Source organism: Sapajus apella, unplaced genomic scaffold (assembly GCF_009761245.1).
Source record: "Sapajus apella isolate SASKATOON/1434 unplaced genomic scaffold, GSC_monkey_1.0 scaffold36, whole genome shotgun sequence".
Classification (NCBI taxonomy): Eukaryota; Metazoa; Chordata; class Mammalia; order Primates; family Cebidae; genus Sapajus; species Sapajus apella.
In genome coordinates, this window is record NW_022436976.1 from 31,521,212 (window position 1) to 31,544,187 (window position 22,976).

The 22,976-nt window shown below is 52.3% G+C and overlaps 1 protein-coding gene across 6 annotated transcripts in view; it reads left to right on the forward strand.

The window, feature by feature from the left end:
• The window catches only part of SSBP3 (single stranded DNA binding protein 3), a 180,697-nt gene that overhangs the window by 116,803 nt on the left and 40,918 nt on the right, over window positions 1-22,976 (forward strand). For all 6 annotated transcript variants that reach the window (XM_032296895.1, XM_032296896.1, XM_032296897.1 and 3 more), the window contains exon 5: window positions 10,904-10,993. In XM_032296895.1, the coding sequence (XP_032152786.1) occupies window positions 10,904-10,993 (90 nt within the window). The remainder of the gene's footprint in view (window positions 1-10,903; window positions 10,994-22,976) is intronic.

Below are 22,976 nucleotides of genomic sequence, written 5' to 3' on the forward strand. Positions count from 1 at the left end.
GAATCCATGGCCTGGTGAGTTCTCCTGTTGGAGGCATTAGCATTGCCCTGCCTTGATGCCACTCCCTCTGGTTTGTTCAGAGCCCTAAGGGCTGGGATTGGGGTGAGATGAGGATCACTGCTGTCTGGTATGAGTGCAGCAAACCTTCCTGGACCTACACCCTAGAGGCTGGGGTTTGAAGGGTAGCAGGGGACCTCAAGGGGCTCATGCAGTGCCTCGCTCACAACCCAGGAGTGTTCTTGAGGGGAACTGATATGAGGCTTCACAGTGGCCAGGGCAGCTGGGGCCGTACAAAGACGTGCCCTGGAATCTCATCCTTTCCTGTGGCTTCGGAGCTCACCCACCGGAACCCTGCCATTTTGCAAATGAGGCACCTGGGGCTCTGAGAAGGAAAGATGTTGGCTTGCTCTTGGTCACCTAGGTAGTTTCTGTCTGAGTTTCTTTTAAGGCCAAGCTGTGGCCCTCTCTTGTGTCAGTCTGAAGGATTTGTTAGAGGGGAAGAATCATGGATGTTGAAATCAGGTCGACCCGGGTTTGAATCCCAGGACTGCCATTTCCTGGCCTGCCTTGCAACCTCTGGCTGATCAGCTCCCAGGGCTTCAGCGCTCTTCTCTGTGAAGCAGGCTACCCTGCTACCGTGTAGGACTGTTGAGAGGATTAGAGGTAAGTACATGAAAGTCCAGGCATTAGGAGGCACCTGTGAGCGCATCAACTGTTACATTCCTCCCATTCCCTTAGGCAGTGCAGGGGAGAAAGAGGGAGGGCCTGGCTGGAGTTGTCACCTCCAGGGTAGTAGAGTCTTGGCTGAGGGCCCTGTCCCTGGCTTCCTGGAACACTGGAGGGCCTAGCTACAGGCCCAGCCATTGCTACTCAGTGCCCACCTGGTGGGTAATGGGGTCAGTGTGGGCTTCTCTCCCGTCCGCCTCAGCTGTATCTGGCAGGTGCCCGGGAGTAGCCTTCTAGAGGCTCCAGACAAGGTTCCCCATTGGTAGCACCAGCACCTGAGCAGGATGTAGGCTGGCACCTGGATTTCAAGCAGGAGGACCATCTACACTGTTCCTCGCCTGACAGCTAGGTGTGGAGGGCTGCCCAGATGGACAGCAGCAGACACTCTAAGTGCCCAGCACCTCGTAGCGTCGTTGGGTCCAATTTCCTTTGCTTTGTGACCTACATCATTCTTTATTTGCTAAACCCTCTGAGCAGGCAGCAGTAATAAATCAATTAATGACTCCGATGAATCGTTTAATGGCTGACAAAATAACACTAAAGCCAACAGCTTGCATCTCTCCAGCAGTACCAAAGGACGCTGGTTGACTCGGGGGTGGGGGACGAAACAGAGACTGTTAACTAAATTAGTGCAATTAGTGCATGCTTTAAAGGCTTAGATGGCATCTGCTCAGCACCGAGCCTGCATGGCACCGTGCGCCGGGTTGGCTGTGCAGACCATGGTGGTCCGCTGCTCGCTGCCTTCCTTCCTGGCCTGAGGAGCTCAAGGACTCCCGGCAGTTCTTTTACACAGAAGAGGTGGTGCCGGGTTTGAATGATGCACGCCTTCCCCGGCACTGGGGGACACGGGTGAACTTGTCAGACTGTGTACACTTTGTCCTGTCACAGCGGAGGAGGAGGTGAGGGAAAGTGACTTGGTCCCCACTAAATTTGATGCTCGCCGAGGAGAGTGTGGGCTCCCATCCTTGAAAGATGTTCTGAGGGCCCTGCCTTTAATGATTTATTTTAAACTTAAAAAAAGTTTCTAGAAGCGGGTGGTTTTCTGTTCTCTGCACACCTCGGTCCTGGCAGGATTAAGTTGTCATTGGAACTAAGCGTGTGCACGGGTCCACGCCAGGGAATTTTCCACTTTGCAGAAGCCACTGCCAGTGTTCTTGTTACGGAGCTGTCACCGGCCTACTATGACATGTTTGTGGTTGTAAGTAGCTCCTTTAAGACAGTGGGAAGTGTGTGTGTGTGTGTGTGTGTGTGTGTGTGTGTGTGTGTGTGTGTGTTTTGCTAATGGTGTAAACCAGGGCCTGAAGCTCATTTCTCTTTAAGAAGAAAATCGGCGTTGTACAAATACCAAGCTGTTGATCCACTCCACAGTGTTCATCCAGCGGGGGACCTCTAGCCTTTCATCTTCCTTGTCTTGCATGCACATGCCTGGGACCTGCGCCCTGTGCCGTGTGGCCCAGATGGGTGGTGTTTGCCTGTGGAAGAGGGTGCCCTGGCTGGAATCCACTCTCTTACCAGGTACTAATTACTAAATACATGGGGCTCCACCTCTTACCGAATGGGGACCTTTGATACAGTCCCCAGAAGCAGCCGGGTGCTTCCTGGGATGAATGGGCAGGGCCCGGCAGCGTGGTGGCCTCATACTTCTCAGCGCAGGAAATTGACGTCCTTCTTTTTTTGGGAAATTGTTCTGACTGGGATACCTTTCTTTCATTTTTAAAAAAAGAGATAGTATTTTTCTAAGGTGGCCACTCAGCAGAGGCCCTTCTCAGAAGAGTTGCTTTTCTGTCCAGCGGAGTATCTAGTCGTTGCACAGCTTTCAGCCCCCTCTGTCTCCCCAGCCTGCTGTGGTCGGGGAATCTTTGCCTGGAGCTGTGTCTGGCTCTGGGCTGCTGGTTGCTGAACGCTTACCTTGGCTGAGCCTGGCTAACAGTCATGTTTAAGTTCCCTGTGCCCCCCACAGAGGGTAGGGGGCTCCCTTCCTTAGCAAATGATGAGGGGGCACAGAAGGTAAAATGAGGTGCCCAAGTACTCGGCCCCTGGTGAGCGGAAGGACTGAGCTCTGACCTGTGTGCACGTGACCGCCTTTAAGTGTTGGTTCTGAAACCTGGATCAGAGAAGCTGCGATGTGACCAAGAGCTGGGGCTGCCCATTTCCAGCTGTGTACCCTTGGACAAGTCCCTTCACTCCTCAGAGCGTCTGGTGATGACTGCGGACGGTGGGGAGGATGGAGGGAGAGACTGGATGAGCCACACCGTGAGCCGGGTCAGAAGGGACTGCTTGGGGACAGTGAGCCCTCGCTCACTGGGTGGCTGGCTCCTCTCCTGTGGGGAAGGGAAAGTGAACAAGCCCCATGCCCACCCCCTACCCTAGAGATGGAGCGGGGGGGCGGGGGGTGTCCTGGAGGGATTTGTGCTCTGAGGAGAGGCTGTCAGGAGGCCCTGTGCCCAGCAATGGTTAAAATGACAGCATAATCTCTCACTCCTGTATCACCTCCTGCATCCTCCAGTCCTGCTGTCCTTTAAGGCCCCGGCTCAAGTGCCATGTCTTCCACAAAGCCTCCCTGATCCCCCTAATCCCTGCTCACAGCGCCCGCCCAGAGCACCTTCCCCGTCCCTCAGTTCTTTGTCACCACAGCTCCTTGCATCCTCCTGGCCTGCAGGGCAGACCCACACCCTGTCATCTGCTCTGGTGAGCACAGCACAGTCTGGCTGGCCCCAGCCCCAGAAGCAAGCGTTTGCTGATACATGTGACGTGTAAAAAGCACTTGTAACCTTTGTATAGCTCGCCCCACCCCTCATCTTGTTTCTTCTTCTCCTCCCAGGGTAATTTGCCGGTTACATCCAACAGACTCTTCAGTAAGATCTTGCATTCCTTGACACACATGTGCATGCACGCACGCACGCACACACACACACACACACCCTTGGTGAATGCCAGCTCATTGAAGTATTTGTCAGAAAGCGCAGAGCTAGAAGGTCAGCCTACTTGGGAAGCATAAAATATAGACAGTCTCAAACACAGGAAGGAATTGTGCTTCTCTTATGTGTTTAATGAAGTATTTTTCCGTAAGAGTCAAAGCACACAGAACTCTTCCTGGGAACTACAGGGGTGGGTGGGATGTGACCATGGTTTTGTATTTTTGAACCCAAGGTGCAAGGTGGAGGCACAGAGGGACTAACATTAGAGCCACTTAGCTACTTGACCTTGAGACAGTCCACCTCTCTGTGCCTCAGTTTCCTTACCGGGAAAACAGAAATGACATCTTCCCAGGGATGCTGGGGAATAAATACTTACCCCTGCACCCCCCACTGATTGATGGGATCAAAATGAAAAGGCAGTTGCTTCTCCAGCCCTTCCTGTTTTCCAGCGCCGTACCCAGGTGGCAGACGTGAGCTGGGACTTAGTAAAAGAAGCTCAGGTATCAGGACCACCTTCATTTGGGTATGATGGTGATGGCCTGGCCATGACAGGTTGAGGCTTTTGTTGTCTACACGCGGCCCTTTTCAGGTTGCTTGCTGAAGAGCTCCTTTGACACCCGCTGTGTCACTGGAGCAGCAGGACCTCAGCTGCCTTGAATGGAGCCCAGGGCTAGGGACAAGAAGGCCTGCTCAGATCACACAGTAGGTGGTTTGCAGCCAGAGCTGGAACCCTGATCTGGTACCCTCAGTCCAGGGCTCTTCTGTCTTAATAATCCCTAGGAAACCCCAGGTGCCTATGGCAATCCCCTCTTAACATGTTTTTTGCCATGTCTAGACTGGAAGCGACGCCAAATTATCACAGCCCACCCCCTGCTGAGGCAGCCTAGAACCTTTTTGTAGCTTGGGGCATCTACTCTTGGACCCAGGGCCACCCATTGGTGTGAGGAGGCTTTTCCATCCCTCCTCCCACACGCTGGCCCCCTGGCTGTTTGAAGGCAGAGATCCTGTGTCACTTGTGTATGTCATCCAAACCTATTTTTAACGTCAGCTGGTTCTGCCTCTTCACGTAGCAACAGCTCTGTTTTCTCCAAGCCGCACAATTAGAGCCCCTGTTCTCCAAAACTGATTCTGTTCTGTGGTCTGCATCTGAAACAAGGAATCCTCTTCCTGGCCCCTTCCCTTCTTTTAACCCCATTTCTGTCCATGTTGACCTTTCCATTTGGGTGATGACATTCCCTCGGTTGCTTCCATTCCTGCATTTGTATCTTTAGTTTGTTGATGCTGCTGAAATTCCCTTTGGGAACCTGGATTACCCCACAGTTTGCATAGAATTGGAAGCCACCATCTTGCTGAAACCAGTGCCGGCATCCCTCCCCCCTCCCCAGGCCATTAGACAGGCGTCACTTGGAGGCTTCCTGTCTCACTTGCCCTCTGCATGAAGTCATCACAGGAGTGTCCCAAGCTCCCCTAAGTGACCTCCATTTCCCAGCTTAGAACACACGGCTCCACCCCCAGCACATGCCTCGCACCCCTTGGTGTTTTGGGTCCTGGGCCACGCAGCCTGTGTTGAGTTTCAGTCAAGGAAGTCTGCACATGTGGTTGCGCATGTGGCCCCAAGCTGCTGCACGCCAAGGCCTGAGTATTAGGGCAGGGCGAGGAGGGGAGGAGATTTGCAGAACAAAGTACCATTTTGCAGCCTTGTAAATCAGTCAGGAGGGGTTGGCCAACCTGGCAGGAGTCCCACATTTCCCTTTGAGCATTTGTTTTTATTCAGTTTTCCAGGAGCTTCATGTGCCTAGAACTAATTTTAAAGAGAGTCAAAATGAGGCAGCGGCGGGGGGGTGCAGGCTAGTTTGTGAGTGAGGATAGGTGGAGTTCTTGAAATGAGGCCAGAAGATAGCATCTGAAGGGAATGCCCCTGGACCATTGCTTCTCAAAGGAAAAGCACGAACGCTGTTGCCTGCTCTGAGATACTCCTCTCTCTGGGTGGGATGAGTGGCCTCTGGGAGTGTGGGGACTTGTCAGGTCCACTTGCTCCTGGAGTTTGGGGGTACTCTGGTGCTGTTGGGATTTGTTGAGTGAGCACGAGTATGCCTGGCACAGGGTGAGGTGGGACAGAAGCCCTCCCGCCACCCCATTGTCCAGAGCAGAAAGTTTTATTCCTTAGCCTGGCTTCCAAGGCACTTCTTCTTGGAAGCACCTCTCTGAGGCCCATGTTTTGAACCCTGTGTCTCCGCCCTGGAGGGTGGAGGGGGGAATGTCCATCTTCTGGGGTGGGACTTGTGGTAAGGTTTTCAGGTATCCTTACAGAGTGGGATTGCGGGGGATCTCTGGTTGCTGTGGCATGTGTCTATCTTGTTGAATCGTGGATGGGGCCGAGGCAGGGGGCAGTCCCGGAGCCCCATGGCTGTGTACCCATCCTGGGATCATTAAGAATACCTATTCCTTAGAGAGAGATCTATGGGATCGGTCCTCCTCGCAAGTCTCCCTGGCTGGGAACATGGAACTTCAGGAGGTGCTCTGGGAAAGCACATCGGGCTTTTGAAGTTGACTATAGGTTTAGAGGAGGCAGCTGGCTGGAATGGGCCACATCACCCTGTTCAAGGCCTGTTTTCTGTTTAGAAAAGAATTTAAATGCAAGTTAACCAAACTGCCTGGCTGGTTTGAGTTGGCTTTCTTGAGTCCAGAAAGTGGATAACCTAGGTGGTTAGAACCCAAATGTTAGCCACTGTTATCTGTGGGCTCAGATGACAGGTCTCTGGGTAGTTTTGAATCTTTGATCACAAAACAGTCTATAATGAATAGAGAAGAGTTAAAACCCGGGTCCCCTGGAAAGAGGATTGCCGTCCTCTTCATGGAAGAGCTGCTGTTTCCAGTTCTGGCTCCCCTAAGTATGTGGACTGAGCTAGGGAGAACAGCTTGGAAGAAGAGCCTTACCGGTCATCTCCTCTAACCCCATCATTGGATACATGGGGAAATTGATTCCCAGAATGAGAAAGGGGTCTGTCTATAGGGGCTCCCAGCTAGGAGATCTCTAGCTTCTGAATCCAATGTTCTTTTCTGTTGTCCTCCATTGGGGGACTTCTAGCCTGTACACCCACCGCAGCCCTGGCACACTCGCTGGAGGCCTCAGTGAATGTCAGGAGTTTTCAGGGGTTTTGGTTTTGTGATGTTAGAGAAAACTCAGGAGACGCTTTTCTGAGTGCCTTAATGGAGCTCTAGCTCCAAGTTGGAAACCACAGGGAGAGGCCGATTCCTAGCAGTCTGGAAAGGCCTGGTTCCGGACGGTCAGCTTTGAGCAGGTCTTTGAATAATACACATAGTAATCATTTATTGAACACCTGCTGTATGCCTCATGTTGTGCTGGTCTCAAAAGTCAGGTGAAACAGCCCCTGCTGAAACTGAGCTGCAGGAGGGTCAGGGCGGGGAGGGTATCTTGGTGTAGATTTTGTGAGCAAGTTGTTTCTGAGCTTTTCCTAACCTCTTAACTCTTTTGTTGCCATATACTATCAGTTGCTGCTTTTTGTTTTCTTCTTCATACTTTTCTGCCCTTTTTAAAAGATTTTTTGTTATGAGCACATGTTTGCTTTATAATCAAAGGGGAACAGCAATAACTATCGAAATTCAGGGCATATATTTAAGCACTGCAGGACAACTTAATTTTACTGCTGGAGAAACTTTGAATGATAAAAGCGTCTCCTCAGCTTCCTGCCCCTTAGTCACTGGTAACATGGTCTTGGTTTTTGTTCTCCGTCACTGGAGAACAGCAAAACTCCATCTTCCACCCCCACATTTCAGAGAATTGAAATGTGCATTTACTAGAACCACGGTCACCCTGGCTATTGCATCAAAAAACCGTGGCCCACCCACTACTTCCAGTTCCTAGAACCATTGACTCACTCCTGATCTCATAGGAAAATGACATCTTAGAGTGAAGCAGCCTCATAAATAAGGCAACGGATCACTCGCAGGTTTACGTTTTTATTTAAATAAGTTTGTTAGGCCAGACACGATGGTTCACACCTGTAAAGCCAGCACTTTGGGGGGGCCGAGGTGGCAGGATTGCTTGAGGCCAAGAGTTCAAGACCAGCCTGGGCAACATGCGAGACCCCCCCCCCCACCCCCCCACCCCCAAATTTTTTTCAATTAGCTGGGTATGATGGTGTGCATATGTATTCTCAGCGACCTGAGAGGCTGAGTCAGGAGGATCCTTTGAGTCCAGGAGTTTGGGGCCACAGTAAGCCATAATCAGGCCATTGTACTTCAGCCTGGGGACCAGATCTCTAATAACAATAATTTTTAAGTGGTTTTTAAAAATTATTTTTAAATTATAACTTACCCTTATTCTATATCCTCAATATATAAAAAGTCAAATACCCAAATAGCAGAAGACATGAATGGTTTGCCATAAAATTAGATCTGCAAGTGGTTAATGCAAACCATTTCAAAAGGTAATGACCTAAGAGGTAAGTCAAAATACCAGATACCAAAGGGATGCTAACTGCCAGATTAGCAGACACTGAGATATAATGCCTGTTACTGCATTGGCTAATAGGCTGAGTGTGGTGGCTCATGTGTGTAATTCCAGCACTTTGGGAAGCTGAGGTCGGAGGATCACATGAAACTAGCCTGGGAACACAGTGAGACCCCATCTCTAAAAAAGCAAAACAAAGTGGTTAAATAATGGTACATAAGAAGGATGAAATTCTTAAATATAACACCAGTCTCTGAAAGAACTTGAAGAAAATGTAGGTGAGTGTTTACCTCACCCCATTTTTTAAAAAAAAAGTTTTTTGCTCTTGCTGAGGAGTAATTCTTGACAGTTAATCACAAAAAGTTGCCATTTTCGCAGAACCACTGACCACAGAGAAACAGTAATGCAGCCAACAGTAACACAGCTAATGGATACGCTGGCGATTCCCCCACGAGGCCCTAACTCAGATAGTGCTGGGGCAGCGGTGAGGCAGGGGCCTGGTAGGGGCCTGTGACCTCAGTCCTGGGGAATGGGGAGACCTATAATCCTAATTTTGGGAGATGCTTGCAACTTGTAAACACATTACAGGATGGTTGGCAGGATATCTCTTGCAGAGAGGGCTGTTTTTCTGTAGGCAAGAATCATTTTGAAAAGTAACATGCGGCTTGCCCATTCTCATTACCTGGAGTCTGCTCAGCACCCACGGTATGCCCTGTACTTCTTTGTTTCTAGATTCACAGAGCTGTCCCAGCTTACAAAACACAGCCTATTCTGTCACTTAATCTCCCCCACAACCCTGGGGAGGAGGTGGGACCACAGCTATCTCATTGTTTACAGGAAGCAAATTCAGAAAGTCCAAGTGGCTTGCCTACAGTCATCCCACTTACTAGTAGAGGTGACAGTGCTGAAAACCAGGTACATTTGCTCCCAGGTCTGTTTGTTCATTTCAATGCATACGGTGTATTAGTGGGATTCGCACATTATCCCATTTCCTTCCATCAAAGTTGGAAGTTAGAGGTTCTGGTTTCTTTTTTTTTTTTTTTTGAGACAGAGTTTTGCTTTTATCGTCCAGGCTGGATTGCAGTGGCGCGATCTCGGCTCACTGCAACCTTCACCTCCTGAGTTCAAGCGAATTCTTCTGCCTCAGCCTCCCGAGTAACTGGGATTACAGGTGCCCACCACCACGCTCAGCTAATTTTTGTATTTTTAGGTAGAGATGGGGTTTCACCATGTTGGCCAGGGTGGTCTCATACTCCTGACCTCAGGCGATCCACCTGCCTTGGCCTCCCAAAGTGTTGGGATTACAGGCGTGAGCAACTGTGCCTGGCCTCTAGTTCCTATTTTACTGCTGATGAAAGGAAAGAGAAGTGGCTTCTTGAAGGTGGTGATGGAGGCTGTGTTTCTAAGAGGAAAAGAGGCGCTCTTGTTTCCTGACCCCAGGGGGCTCATTCCTCTTCCAGAGAATCAGTCAGAACCCTGGGAGATGATTGATGACCAAGTGTCACTTTTTCGGTCATAGTGGGGTTTGGGGAGCACCAAGGTTGGAGGTGGGCTTCCTGTGGGAGGAGACCCTGGAGGTTTAGAATCAGTGGAGAAGAGCAGGGCCCGGTTTCACACAGGACTCCCAGACACCTGTGGCTTCCTCAGGGCTGGGGCCCAGGCGTCTCAGCCTCACTCCCGCCTGTATGACACACCGACCACCTGAGCAGGTCGCACACAGATCCTTTGGAAGGAGGCCAGGCTGGGAGAGCGATGTCTGCTCACCCCTGGGAGGCATTTGTTCAGGCACATACATATACCAGGTAAATGCTGCCAGAATAGCAGTATTTAAAGAGAAAAGGAATGACGGTCCCCCAACTTGGTGAGCCTCCCCACTCCCATGAGACACCTTAGGACCCCACAGGGCCAAGAAAGTGCTCTGCCCTCTGTCCCCCACTCCAGCAGTGTTTCCCAATTGGTCTGTTCATTTATTCATTGAGTCATGGATATTTATTGATCTTTTGCTCTATATGACATGCCAGCCACTTGGAGAGGGTGCATCAATTTATAAATCACCTGTCTGCCAAGAGCTTCTCAGAGTAGCTGGGCAGACACGGCCCGGGGCCATATAATGCCAGGAGCAGCCACTGCACATTGGCCGTGCTCCCCTGCCCTGCGCCTCTGCTCTGTACTGTAGGAAGTACCTTTGGTGCTTTGTCTCGGGCTGTCGTTGTAGCCTCCCTGAATGGTAGACATCACTCCCTCATTTCATTTATTTTATTTATTGTTATTTGAGATAGAGCTGAACCCTTTGGGCTCAAGTGATCCTCCCACTTCAACCTCCTGAGTAACTGGAACTACAGGAGCCTGCCACTGCGCCCAGCTAATTTTTTATTTTTTGTAGAGACAGGGTCTTCTCCCTTTGTTGCCCAGGCTGGTCTCAAACTGCCGGGCTCAAGCAGTTCTCCTGCCTTGACTTCCCTGAGTGCTGGGATTTCAGGTGTGAGCCACCACGCCCAGCCCTCCAATTTTAGAGATGAGGAAAAGGAGGCTTGGAATTGGTTGCTTGCTCAGTGGGGGGCACACCTGGGAATTCAGTCCAGGCCTGAGTTTACAAGCCCTACCTGTGTCCTGTCCGTGGGTACGTGACGCTTCCCCAGGATGCTAGGAGGGCTTTAAGTAGACAGTGGTCTTCGAGGAAGGTCCACGGGGAATGTGGGCAGACGGGGACAGCCCAGGCCAGGGGTCAGAACTCTGTGTCTCTGGTTGCGGGTGTGGCCACTAACCCTCCTCCTTGTCTCCACAGAGTGCAGCAGCTGCCCCGAGCCCTGTGCTTGGCAACATTCCCCCCAATGATGGGATGCCGGGAGGCCCCATCCCGCCAGGTTTCTTTCAGGTAAGTGTGGGGCCCGGGGGTCTTGTGCTCCACCTTGTATTCCGGGCCGAGGCCCTGGGCAGGTGGGAGGGCAGGAGAGAAGTAAGTAGCTCAGTTTGCCATGGTCTAAATACAGTTGCTTTAAGCTGGTTCAAATCCTTCCCTTCCCCATGACTTTCTCCAGTCCTTCTAAAAGCTGAGAGGGAGAAAAGAGATGGGAAAGCAGACGCCTCCCGCATTGCCTGCACTTCTGCTGGAGTTTGCTTTCTTCATGCCAGCTTCGTAGGCGCGACACAGTCTGCCCCTGGCTGGGGAGGCAGTAGGGGCTGCTTCCAAGCCAGTGTGGGGCTTTCTTTTAACAAAAGCCTTTAAAAAATATTGGTAAATCGTTCTTTGTTTCTGTTTTGTTGCTGCTGCTGTTGTCATTGTTTACTTTGCCTGTTCAAACTACAAACCTTAGGCGTAATCTAAAAAAAAACAAAAAAACCCACCATCCCAGCAGGTCTCAGAATCCTTTCCCTCTGGTTAACCACTTGATTTTTTCCTAGTGTGATCACAGACAGCATCCCACAAGCATCTGTGCCTGTGCTCTGCCCGCCACAGGCAGGAACAGATCCCACGTGGGTCGAGAGCCTGGCCTTCTCCAAGAGACACCTTGTTCGGCTTTTTCTGGGGTGTGTGTGAAATGGGACTTTCTGTTTTGCCAGGTTGGGTGCGGCTGCCTCCCTCTCCGAGCCGCCTCCTCTGTCTCTACCTTCTCCCTGGTGGTTCATGTGATTTAAGCCAACGTGAGACCGGGAAATGGCATGTTAGAGGGGTACAGCATTCAGGGCTGTAACTTTCATGATGACACTCTCGATCATAACATGGCTCATTCTTTCAAGTCTGTCGGCAGCTGAGTTTGAGAATCCGCCCAAGTTCCCCACAGCTTTTGAAAGATTGGCACTCCCAGATAAGAATGTGGAAAGAGCTGTTGTGTGGAAAAGGAGGCGGAAGCTTCCTCTGTGCAGCCCTAGAATTCAGAACTGGGACCAGTGAAAGTCCAAGGACAGTTTTGCTTGGTATAGGCCAGAATTTAGCACCCCCGCTCATCCCACATCAAGGCAGGAGGCTCTCTGGCCCTAGGTGCACCTGCTCAAAGACCTGACAGACATCTCCTAGGGATGTTAAAGGGGTTTCCCTCTGGGCGGGAGATGACCAGGAAGATGATTCTACTTGGCAAGATTTTGTATTTTGGTTGGTGTTAACTCCTGAGGGAAGAGGGCTAGGACTTGCTGCTCACCAGTTAAGAAGAATGGCAGTGAAATTCAGGCATTCCCCGAAAACAGAAGTGGTAGGCCACCTACTGTGATGGTGGGAGGAAAGAGAGGGACGCAGGTTGGCCATCCGGAGCATTGGATGGCCACATGCAGATCTGTATGCATTCCCAGCACACTGCCAAAACTGGGACCTTGTCCAAGGGACAGAGATGAGTGTAGTCTCAGAAATAGGTGTGTGAGCTCCAGGCTGGACCAGACCAGGCATTGCCAGGTCTTAGCTTGGGGCAAGGCTGCAGACATATTGAAGATGGGTTGAGAGTTAGACCTTAAAATACTGGCAACCCATGGACCCAAGAAAGGCAGGAGCCAGATGGGCTCCTAGTTGGACCAGATCAGGCACTGCCAGGGTCTCAGCTTTGGGGCAAGGCCGCAGACATATTGAAGATGGGTTGAGAGTTAGACCTTAAAATACTGGCAACCCATGGGCCCAAAAAGGCAGGAGACAGAGGGGCTGCTGTCCTTCCCCTAGGGAGGAAATCCACAGGGCCAGTGTGTGAAAGGCTCGTCCTCACCAAGGAGGGTATCTTCCTGGCCACTGCAGACGGTGTCCCGCACCCATCAACGGGCCTTTCCCACTGGCATTCTGTCCAGTTGAGAATTCTTTGTAGGCTCACTTGCCACGGATGCTCTTGAAACAGTGTGGCTTCCCTGTCTGGTGGACATAGGCCACCCAGGTACCATGCTTCATCTGTGCACATCCTGATTGAGGCTGCTTGCTGGCAATCTGGGTGTTCAGTGCAGATTAGACCACTGTGGTAGAAAGAGTTAGGCAATAGCCAGTTGTATGTTTTAAAAATAGGCCATTGACTTCTATTTTGGCCTGAGTCTAGGACAAGGCTCAGTTCTGCCTGATATGTGGGCAGCTCCCAACTTCCTGCTTTGGTATAATCGTCCATGGCTAAGGCCTAATTCCAGGCATACTTCCTGGGCCCTCCCCTGTGACGTTTGGGTATATGGTCAGAAAGCCAAGACTGATTCCTGTCCTTATTTAGCCATTATCTGCCACCATCAAACAGAGGTAACTTTTGGACCTTCTTGACTTGAGGCCACCTCTGTTTTCTGGGCATGGTGAGCCATCAAGGGCTGATGGGTCATACAGCAGAGAGCAGTGTCTTGGCCTGTCTACTTCCTCGGTGATGTTGGGTGATTCCTTTCTCCCACTTCCCGGCATCATTTCCCCATCAGTCAGATGCAGGGGGGGTAGGCTTGGCCAGGTACCTGGCCTGGTTCTTCCTGGCCATGATGCTGAACCACTCAGGCTGGGTCGCTGCCAAGGGGAAAGGGTATCTCTCTGGAAGGAGGTACTGGCTGCCCATTTCCGGAGTAGGCCTGCTTACAACAGGAATATTAGCTATTGATTGCCGGCCCTGCCCCTCACTAGTATTGCAGGCGGCCACTCTGATATTAGAAGGGAAATAGAGATGGTATCGAGAATTTTATCTGCTGGCGACAATTGCACTCCTTCCCCTGCTTGGCCGAGGCCTGGGTAGGAAGCTCTGCTGCAGGAAGGCTTTGCACCAGTGAGTTGGCTCGGGATGGCTGAGCCAGCCTTGGCAGCCCCTGGCCTAGGGTAACCAGCCCAGTTTTCAGATCAGGACTTCACCCCCAGCTGGTCCTAAATGTAGAAACCAGCAGGCCTTCCAGGGTTGGGTGGGAGGGAGCAGCTGTCCACCTCCATCCCGGCCGCCCAGTAAGCAACACAGGGCCTTGCTTCTGACTGCCAGGCTTTAAGGCCACGCCTGGGGTCACAAGTTTTGGCCATCCACACATCAGGGTCTGCCATCAGCTTTTACTTCTTCCATGTCCAGGTTTCCAAGGCGTGGGCAGTACCTGTCGTGGTCCTGTGGCACGAGATGTCTCTGGTAGCCAGTTAAGGGCTAGCAGGGAGGTGGCTTGGAAACTGACCTGATGACACCTTACTGTTGGGGAATAGGGTGGGGTCCTTGGGGTCTTGGTAGAATTTAGCAAGGGCATTCTACTTCTGAATTTCTTGTTTAAAAAAAAGACTGCCCAACATTGGCATCCCTAGCACGTGACGTGTACTAAGGACACAGTAAATGTTTGAACTGAGCTTATTTTATTGCTCATGTTATAGGAGAGGAGCCCAGTCAGCCCCAGAGCGCTAGATCCGACATTCTGATCAGGGAGGGTCTAACAGGAAGTCGGCTTGGGAGTTCAGGAGTGGCATCCTGGTGTTTTACAGCAGGGAAGGACAAAGAGGGCTTGGCTGCTTACTTGCTGAGTGACCTTGGGCAAGTTGCTCCCCATCTCTGGACTCCAGTTTTTTACCAGTAGATGGAGCAGGCTGGACCAGATGGTCTCTGAGGGGCCCTTCCAGCTTTGATTTTCTGCTTTGGATCCAGATGGACTTTACATAATCAAGCAGTGGCATTTTTTTTTTTTTTTTTTCCACGCAGCTTAGCTGGGTTGGGCTGCACATCTGGCAAACCCAGCTTGGCTTTGGCCAGCCCCACTGATCTGGGTGGGTCCCCTAGCTCCTTGGTCCTTAAGGGGGGCACTGTCCAATAAGAATTCCTAAGTTCCTTGGCTCTAAGGTGGTCCTAAGGAGGGTACTGTCCATTAAGAGTTTCTGAGTCCAAAACAGGAATCACAAGAGGGCAGGGGTTGTGGAGAACTGAGCATTGGGTACAAGCTGTTTTTATTCTTGTTTTGTTTTTGAATTCCAATAATTGTTTTCAGTTACATAGTGTTTTAAACATGCAGCTTACTTTCATTTTCATCACAGTGTTTCTGCAGAGAAGGCATGCATACTGGGAAAATGAGACTCAGAAAGGTGACTTGCCCAGAGTTGACCCGGGGCTGTAATCAGAGTCTAAACCCAGGTTTCCTGATTCCTCATGGAGTGCTCTTCCACAAACACTCCAGAGTCCAAATGTAGATTACTCATCTGATTGGAGGGAGGAAGCAGGGAGAGTAGAGAACTAGAGAAGAAGGGAGAGACCAAAGGAGACAGAGAAACCATAACTCTTATCTAAAGAAGTAGCAAGTAAGTTTCCATTCATTCATATGCCAGCTCTGCTTGATGCGTGGTGGCTGCCCAGGACACCGTGAGAATGATTCTGAAGCTATGTGTCTAGGCTCAACAGTGACTGGCAATGTCTACCATGAGCGTAAACGTGTCAGTGGTGGTACATATCCTATTTGCCATCCCTGATCTAATTCAAGCTTCCATTTATAGATGGGGAAATGAAATCACAGAAGGAGAAAGGATTGTGGTTATGACAGTCATTGGCTGTCTCTGATATGCAAGGCATGGGGCTTGGCTCCAGCCTCGAAGTGAATCAGCTGAGTATAGCCTGCCCACAGGAGCAGCCAGCCTAGCAGAGAGACGGACAGGTAACCCAGGCCTGGTAGCGGGACAGGGGAGACCTGCCTGCCTGCCAAGATGAGAGATCAGGAAGGGGTTCCTGGAGGCAGTGCAGCCCTGGTCGAGATGGTGTCTAGAATGAGGTGGTTGACAGGTGCTCAGTGGGAGATGAGGCTGGAGAGGTTGCCGGGCAGTTGTTGAAGTTGTTGAAGGACGTTGTTGGGTGTGGGCTTGATCCGGTAGGCAGTGGGAAGCCAGGGCAGCACCCTGGGCTGGATAATGTCTTGACCAGATCTGTGTTCCAAAACAGTTCCTCTGCAGTTGCTCCAGTGGCTTTGTGGTGATGGGGACTTGGGCATTGCAGCCACTGCTCGGAAAGGAGCTGACCACCTTTTTTTTTTTTTTTTTTTTTTGAGACAGGGTCTTACTCTGTCACCCAAGCTGGAGTGCAGTGGTGATCTCGGCTCACTGCTACCTCCACCTCCTGGGTTCAAGCAATTCTCCTGCCTCAGCCTCCTGAGTAGCTGAGATTGCAGGCACCCACTACCACGCCCAGCTAATTTTTGTATTTTTAGTAGAGATGGGAGTTTCACCATGTTGGCCAGACTGGTCTTGAACTCCTGACCTGAAGTGATCCACCTACCCCAGCCTCCTTAAATGCTGGGATTATAGGCATGAGCCACTGTGCCCGACCAGAAAGTAGCTGACCATCTTGATGATGGATGCTGTGTGACAGAGCGCCAGCAGAGGCCACAGGGTTAAAGACTCTGAGTGCCTTCTCTGGAAAAGACAGTCCTGGAGGAGGGGTCCCAGCTCCTGTTGCCAAAAGCTTAGCCCATCCTGCTTTGAACATCTAGATGCCTTCCACCTTGGTGAAGGGTAATAGGGAGTATTTGACACTTTCCAATGAGTCCTCATTCCTGCTGGCCAGGCCCACCAGTCTTAGAAAGATGTTGAGGTCCCTAGAGAACCCTTCCCATTGGTTATGGGGAGAGGACGAGAAAGAGCAAACAATTTGTGTAGCCCAAGAGCCAGAGACATGACCCAGAAAACAAGAGGGGAGAGAGACATGCGTGACCCGAAAGCTTTCCTCATCTGCTGCAGAAGTAGCTGGGGTTTCTCTGGGAGAAGGGCAGCCTCCCGAGAGCTCTGATGACTGAGTTGAAGTATTGTAAGTTCTGCGATGGAGAGTCTCTCAGGTACTCAGACCTGCCTCTGTGAGCCCTCAGCCCCAGATACCAAGTCCTTGAGAGAAAAGAAAAGGGAGGGCAATTTGGATCATTGTGGAAGACATTTCTGTCATCTGCCAAATTAATGATGAAGTGGTGAGCTGCTCAACAGTGGTGGGTAACTAAGCAGAGGCAGGATGCCCAGTGGAGAGCCTTGGGTGCTGTGAGCTATGATGTGTTCCCAGGGAGGGTCGAAGCCCAGTAAATGAGGACATACCCCTGGGAGCAACTGGGGCAGTTCTCAAAAGCTGGGCCAAATGCTGTCTGTTTCCTGCCCTGCTCTCCAGCGGGAAGCAGGAGCCAGCAGAGGGAGCGGACATTCCCCCTGCCAGAAAGCTGCTGCGGCAGGAAAGGCCTCTCTGTGCTGATGAGGACAAGTTTGGGACAAGGGGAGACTTGGGAAGAAGTAAACCACCTTGTTTGCTTTTGGTTTCCAAAGACTTTTACTGGTGGAAGCTTGGTGGCGGGGGCTGGGGTCCCAACCTACCTGACATAATGGTGAGGTGAAGGCAGGGCAGGGGAAGGAGCTGAGCTCTGATCATGTGAGCCAGGCTTGCTTGGTTGTCCCTCAGCCCCTTGGTCAGACATGGTGTCTAAGGGCAGGGGACCGGTCAGTCACCCAAGAGGCAGCCACGGATCCTGCCCTCAAGGGGCTCTTAGTCTGGTGGAGGGGGCAGGGAGTAACTGTGTGCCACGCTGGAGAGGTTGACAGGAAGAATGCCATGGGAGCAGGTGTAGGGAGCAGCCAGCCTGGCTTATCTGAGGAAGCCTCCCCGAGGTACTGACATTTGGGTTGAGGAGGAGGAGGCAGTTGACAGTGAATGGGGTGGGGAAGCGTGCCAGGCGAGAGGGAGCCTGTGCAGGATGTGATGTGACGGGGCAAGTTTGGGGTGGCAGGGGCTTGGACATCAGGCTAGGGTGTGGGGATGGAGCCAAGATAGACACAGGGAGGAGATAAAGTCAGGGGGAGCCATGGAAGGTTCCTAATAAGGGGAGCAATGTGATCCCAGGAAGAGGTTCCATGGCTCTTGGCAGGCTGGCCAGTGTGGAGTCCAGCTGCGGTCCTCTTTGGAGGTGGCTGTGGCCCGAGCAGGAGTGGTTGCTGAGTGAGACTGAGGGCAGCTTCCCTGCCAGTGATTGGTGGCCTCTGGTGATGCTGGAGCCTAAAGGAGGCCTGGCTTGTGGCCTGCACAGGTGGGGGGCAGGAGGCAGGTATGGACCCTTTACCTGGGGCTGCCCAGGCTAGGCTTCCTGCCCACCCCAGCCAGTGTTCTGAGGCCTGAAAGTGGAACTGTCTGATGCCCTCTTATGTTAATAGTTGCTGGTGGAAGCATTCTCCAGGCTAGAAAAGCTGTCCCCTGCTCGATGCTGTGATTTCATTTGACCCTATGAAGTAGTCCTAAGAACAACAGCATTCCCAGTGTATACACGAGAAACTGAGGCTCCAATTGGCCAGTTGCTCAGGAAGACAGGCCTGGGTGGGGTGGGGGGGATCCGCAGCTTCTTGATAACTGTTTGTCTGTTGGGAAGCCCCTCCTCATTCTGGGCTTCGCCTGGCCCTGTCTGCTTCCCTGCAGGTGGGGGGAGTCTGGTAGATGCAGCCTCTCACTGGGGAGGAGGACAGAGGTGCTGTGTCAGGGGTGGACGTGTTCGCTCCACCCCCTCCAGCTCCTCCGCCCTGCTGTCCGCCTCCAGACTGACAGAAGGCAGGGTCACCCCTGCTGAGAAGGATTAGAGAGGAGGCGGGGCGCCCCAACTGCAGGGCTCCAGGCCACAGTTGGAGGTGGGGAGCCACTGCTCTCCCCACCCCCAGGCCCCACCTGTTCCAAACTGACTTGGCTCTGGGAGCGGCAGCTCCTCCTTTGCTTGCTGTGCTACAGCCCACCTGAAGCCCCCTGCTCTAGGAGTGGGACACCCTGGTTGGAGTACGGCCCTGCTGCTGCACACCTGTGTGTCCTTGGGAGCCAGCCTGCCCTCTCTTGGCCTTAGCTTGCCCCTCTGTCCAGTGGCGGGTGCTGGCCACTCTGAAGCATGTGGGTCTGGGCTGGTCCTGCCTTCCACGATCTCCTGGCCAGTGAGCAGAGGCCTGGGGCAGAGGAGAGGGAAGAAAGCCTTTTTTTGCTTGCCAGCACTTCCCCCGCAAAGGTCAGGCTGTGCTCCCCTCCCTGCCCGGCAGCCAGCCTGGTGCCTAACGTCTGCCCAGCGGCAGATGACCGGCACCGGGGCTCCTAGCAACAGTGCAGAAAAGGTTACTCCTGACGTGCCAGGCTGCCTCGGCGGCGGCTGGCTCAGCCCTGTCGCCCTCCCCCTTAAATAGGAAAAAAGTTGCAGCCCTGACTGGTGCGCGTGCCTGTGTGCACGCATGTGGACATGTTTGTGTCTGCACACTTGAGCCGCCTCTCCCTCCCTCCCTGAAAAACGTGAACTCCACATGTAGCGTTGTAACTCTCGCTGATGAAATGGAAAGTTGAACATAAATCAGTGTCTGCCGCCCAGTTAGCTATGCATCAGCAGGCAGCGCCTGGGAGATTTGCTCGGTAACAAAGCACCCAGCGGCTGCTCGGGCCTCGACTGCCCCCTAACGCGGAGCCAGCCCCATGCCACAGAGCCCAGTTGGGCTGCACACCACCTTCTCCTGGTCTCCCAAGACCGGAGTGGGACTTTCACTCCTCTCTTCTCCCTTTTGAGGGAGGGGGGGTGGGGAAGGAGTCCCTGGCCTCTTGGACTTGGGAGGCCTGGGCTCTGTTCTTGCTGCTGCTCCTGGCCAAGCCCTCACTGGGGCTGTACTCTCAGGCTGTAAACAGACTCCCGAATCTCTGGCTTCTGTGGATCTGATACTGGAAGGATGGGTGTGAGTAGCTGCCTTCACTTCACGCTTTTTAAGAGCGTGGGCTGGTTTATCCTTTCCCCTTTGGACCTGAGTTTTTACTTTGCGTTTTCTTAGGACGGAGTGATTGTTCCCTGTGGCTGGGGCCCTGTGGGGCTGGAGGGTGTTTTTGTTTTGTCTCTTCATAGCTGACTGAGGGGTGGATTCCCTTCTGCTCCTGTCTCCACCTACCTTCTCAGCAAATTGTACTGAGGTTTTTCTCCTTTAAAAAAAAAAAAAAAGGTCAAATTCCTTAGCCCTTGTAGCAGAAGAGGTTTGAGGAAGAGAATTCCAGCAGAATCCTGTAATAACACGCCTCGGCATTACATGGATCAGGACAGACCCCCTGAGTAAGCTCATGCCGCAGTGGGAGGAACCTGGTCTTCAGGGGAGTCTGGGCTGGGCTCTGGGCCCAGGTACTGCCCTGGGGGTCAGAGGCCATTCCAGCATCTAGCTCAGTGTGAGGCACTGTTCTGAATGCAGGGATCCCCAGAGTGGGGTCAGGTTCATGTCCTGTTGCTGCCTAAATTCACTCCTAGGCAATCTCTCTCTGAAACACTCCCTCTCCCAAAGAGGGCCTTGGAATCCTCCTGGGCCGGGCCCCCCTGTGATCCTGTAAACTTTTCTCTCAGAAAGCTCCATCTCAGGCCGGGCGCGGTGGCTCCCGCCTGTAATGCCAGCACTTTGGGAGGCTGAGGCGGGTGGATCCCCTGATGTCAGGAGTTCAAGACCAGCCTGACCAACATGGTGAAACCCTGTCTCTACTAAAAATACAAAAATTAAACAGGTGTGGTGACACACAGCTGTAATCCCATCTACTCAGGAGGCTGAGGCAGGGGAATCACTTGAACCTGGGAGGCAGAGGTTGCAGGTTTGCTGAAATTGTGCCACTGGACTCCAGCCTGGGCAACAGAGCAAGCCCCTGTCTCAAAAAAGGAAAGAAAAGCCCCGTCTCTTGTTTCTTGCTCAAGACCAAAATGGTGGGAAAGAGACTCGGGACATGGTGAGTAGGTAGGGGGTCACACTCTGCATGAAGTGGCAGGTCTGTATGCAGCACAGGCATGGGGATGGGGGGCACCCAGCTCAGCGTCAGGGAGGTCACAGAGTGGCTGTGAACAGGATCATGGCCCTGCACTTGCTGGCAGTGTGAGCCTGGTAGTGACCCAGCCTCTTCAGGCATTTTCCTCAGCTGTGCTGTAGGAACAGTTATGTAGCAAATCATCCCATGTCCTTTTTGGAGCTGTGGTAAGGATTGACTATACATATAAACCTATATTCAGGCCACGTGTGGTGGCTCACACCTGCAAATCCCAGCACTTTGAGAGGCCAAGGCAGGAGGATCACTTGAGGCCTGTTCAAAACTAGCCTGAGCAATATAGTGAGACCCTGTCTCTACAAAAGAAAAATTTAAAAATGAGCCAGGCGTGGTTGCATAGGCTCATAGTCCCAGCTACCGTGGAGGCTGAAGTGGGAGGATGGTTTGAGCCCCAGAGACTGATACTACAGTGAGCCTCAGTCACACCACTGCACTCCAGCCTGGGCAACAGAACAAGACCCTGTCTCAAAAGAAACCCATAGTGCTATATTCACATCAGTAATGATTTATTACTGCTGTGGAAAGATGAATGACTGGGCTTCGGGGTCCCTGGGGACCAGCAGCTGAGCTGGAGCTCCCCTCGTGCTGGTCAGCTCATCTGTTCCTTCTGTCTTGGACAGGAAGGTGCTGGGTCCCATCCCTCCCTCACCTTCTGTGAAGGTGGTCCATCCTTCCTGAAGGCCTCTTGTGTCACACAGCCTGGGTGGGTACATGGGTTCCCTTGGTTACTTCATCTGGTAATTGGGACCTCTTAGGTCAGCTTCAAAAAGATCGTGAGATGAAGCTGATGAAGCCCCACCTGGTGTCTGCTGGGTTGGCTCTTGAGACCTTAGAGTAGTAGTAGGCATGTCTAGGACTGTTCTTTTCTGGAGACCCAGGTCTTCCAGCTTACACAAGAGCAAGAGCTGCCTCACGGTTTCAACTCTTTCCAGAAGGGAGTCTTAGGGGCGTGGCCCGGCCTTAGTGACATTGATGTGTGGAAGAGGTTCTGGGTATTTTTGAGATCCGCTAGCTTTTTAGTGTGTAACCCTTCAGTTTGGCCAATATATGTGGCACGGCTAAGCAGCAGGCCCTATTTGGCCCTTTCACGTGTAACCTCCCTTCATCCTGTCCACCTGATTTACCTCCCTTACCCCCTGCCGCCTTGACTCCCAGTGCTCTGCTCCACTGCACAGGAGCTGCGGGGGGAGGTCGAGGCTGGGAGGCAGGTGTTGTGTGTCTGGGAGCCTCTGCTGCTTTTCCTCTCAGGCTTACTCCTGTGAGTGTGATGGAGACCGGCTCTGACATGGGCAGCTGGGGACCTGTGCATCTGCATTCTGTCACTGGTGACTTTCACCTGAGTATCATTTGAGCGTGTGTTACCCACCTGTAAACCAGGAGCAGCTCTCCCTAGTTCATCAGCTATGCCTGATACCAGCATAAGGCGAGTGATCAGAATGAATGGCAGATGGGAAATCTGACAAGCGCTTCTTCCCAGATGTTGGTCATTCCTTCCTTCAGCACACATTCATGAGCCATGGCTTTCTGCCCAGCCCTGCTGGGCTCCCAGGGTTGGGAGGCAGGGCAGCCTCTGGCCCCGACGTGGTCACAGCCCACGGGGCAGACCTAGGTTAGGCTAACCTGAGGTGAGCAGCTGGCTGCTTCTCCTCTGTTGGGTGCTCCTCCTATCAGTGGTGCGGTGCCACTTCATTGGAACAGTGAAGTCAGAGCTCTTCATGGTCTAGCTCGGCTACCCTCGCCCCATTGTTGGAGCAGCTGTTCCATAGGGCAAGCACTGGAGCTGCTGGCTCTCAGACCTGGCCTCTGCCCCTCCATCAGTCTGTCTGGATTGTTCTGCGGGCTGCAGCCTTCTCCCCTCCCCTTCTTGAAGCTTCTTCCCTCTCAGGTCAGTTTTATTCAAGAAGACCTTAATAAAGTCTTGCCTTCTCCTTGCCCCAAGGTCAAAAAAAGGCATGCCCAACCTGCGTATCTGGTTAAGCTCCTCTTCTCTAGATTAATTGTAGGAGCCAGTCCGGAGGCACTTACTCTGGAGTTGTAGACAAAGTCCAAGAGCTTAGAAACTTCTTTCTCTTTTGGGAAGTAGCTTTACCTTCCTAGATCACAGTCTCCCGACCTGTAAATGCAGCAGTATTAGAGAGAGTGGACGTGGGAGTGCAGTGGTGAGCA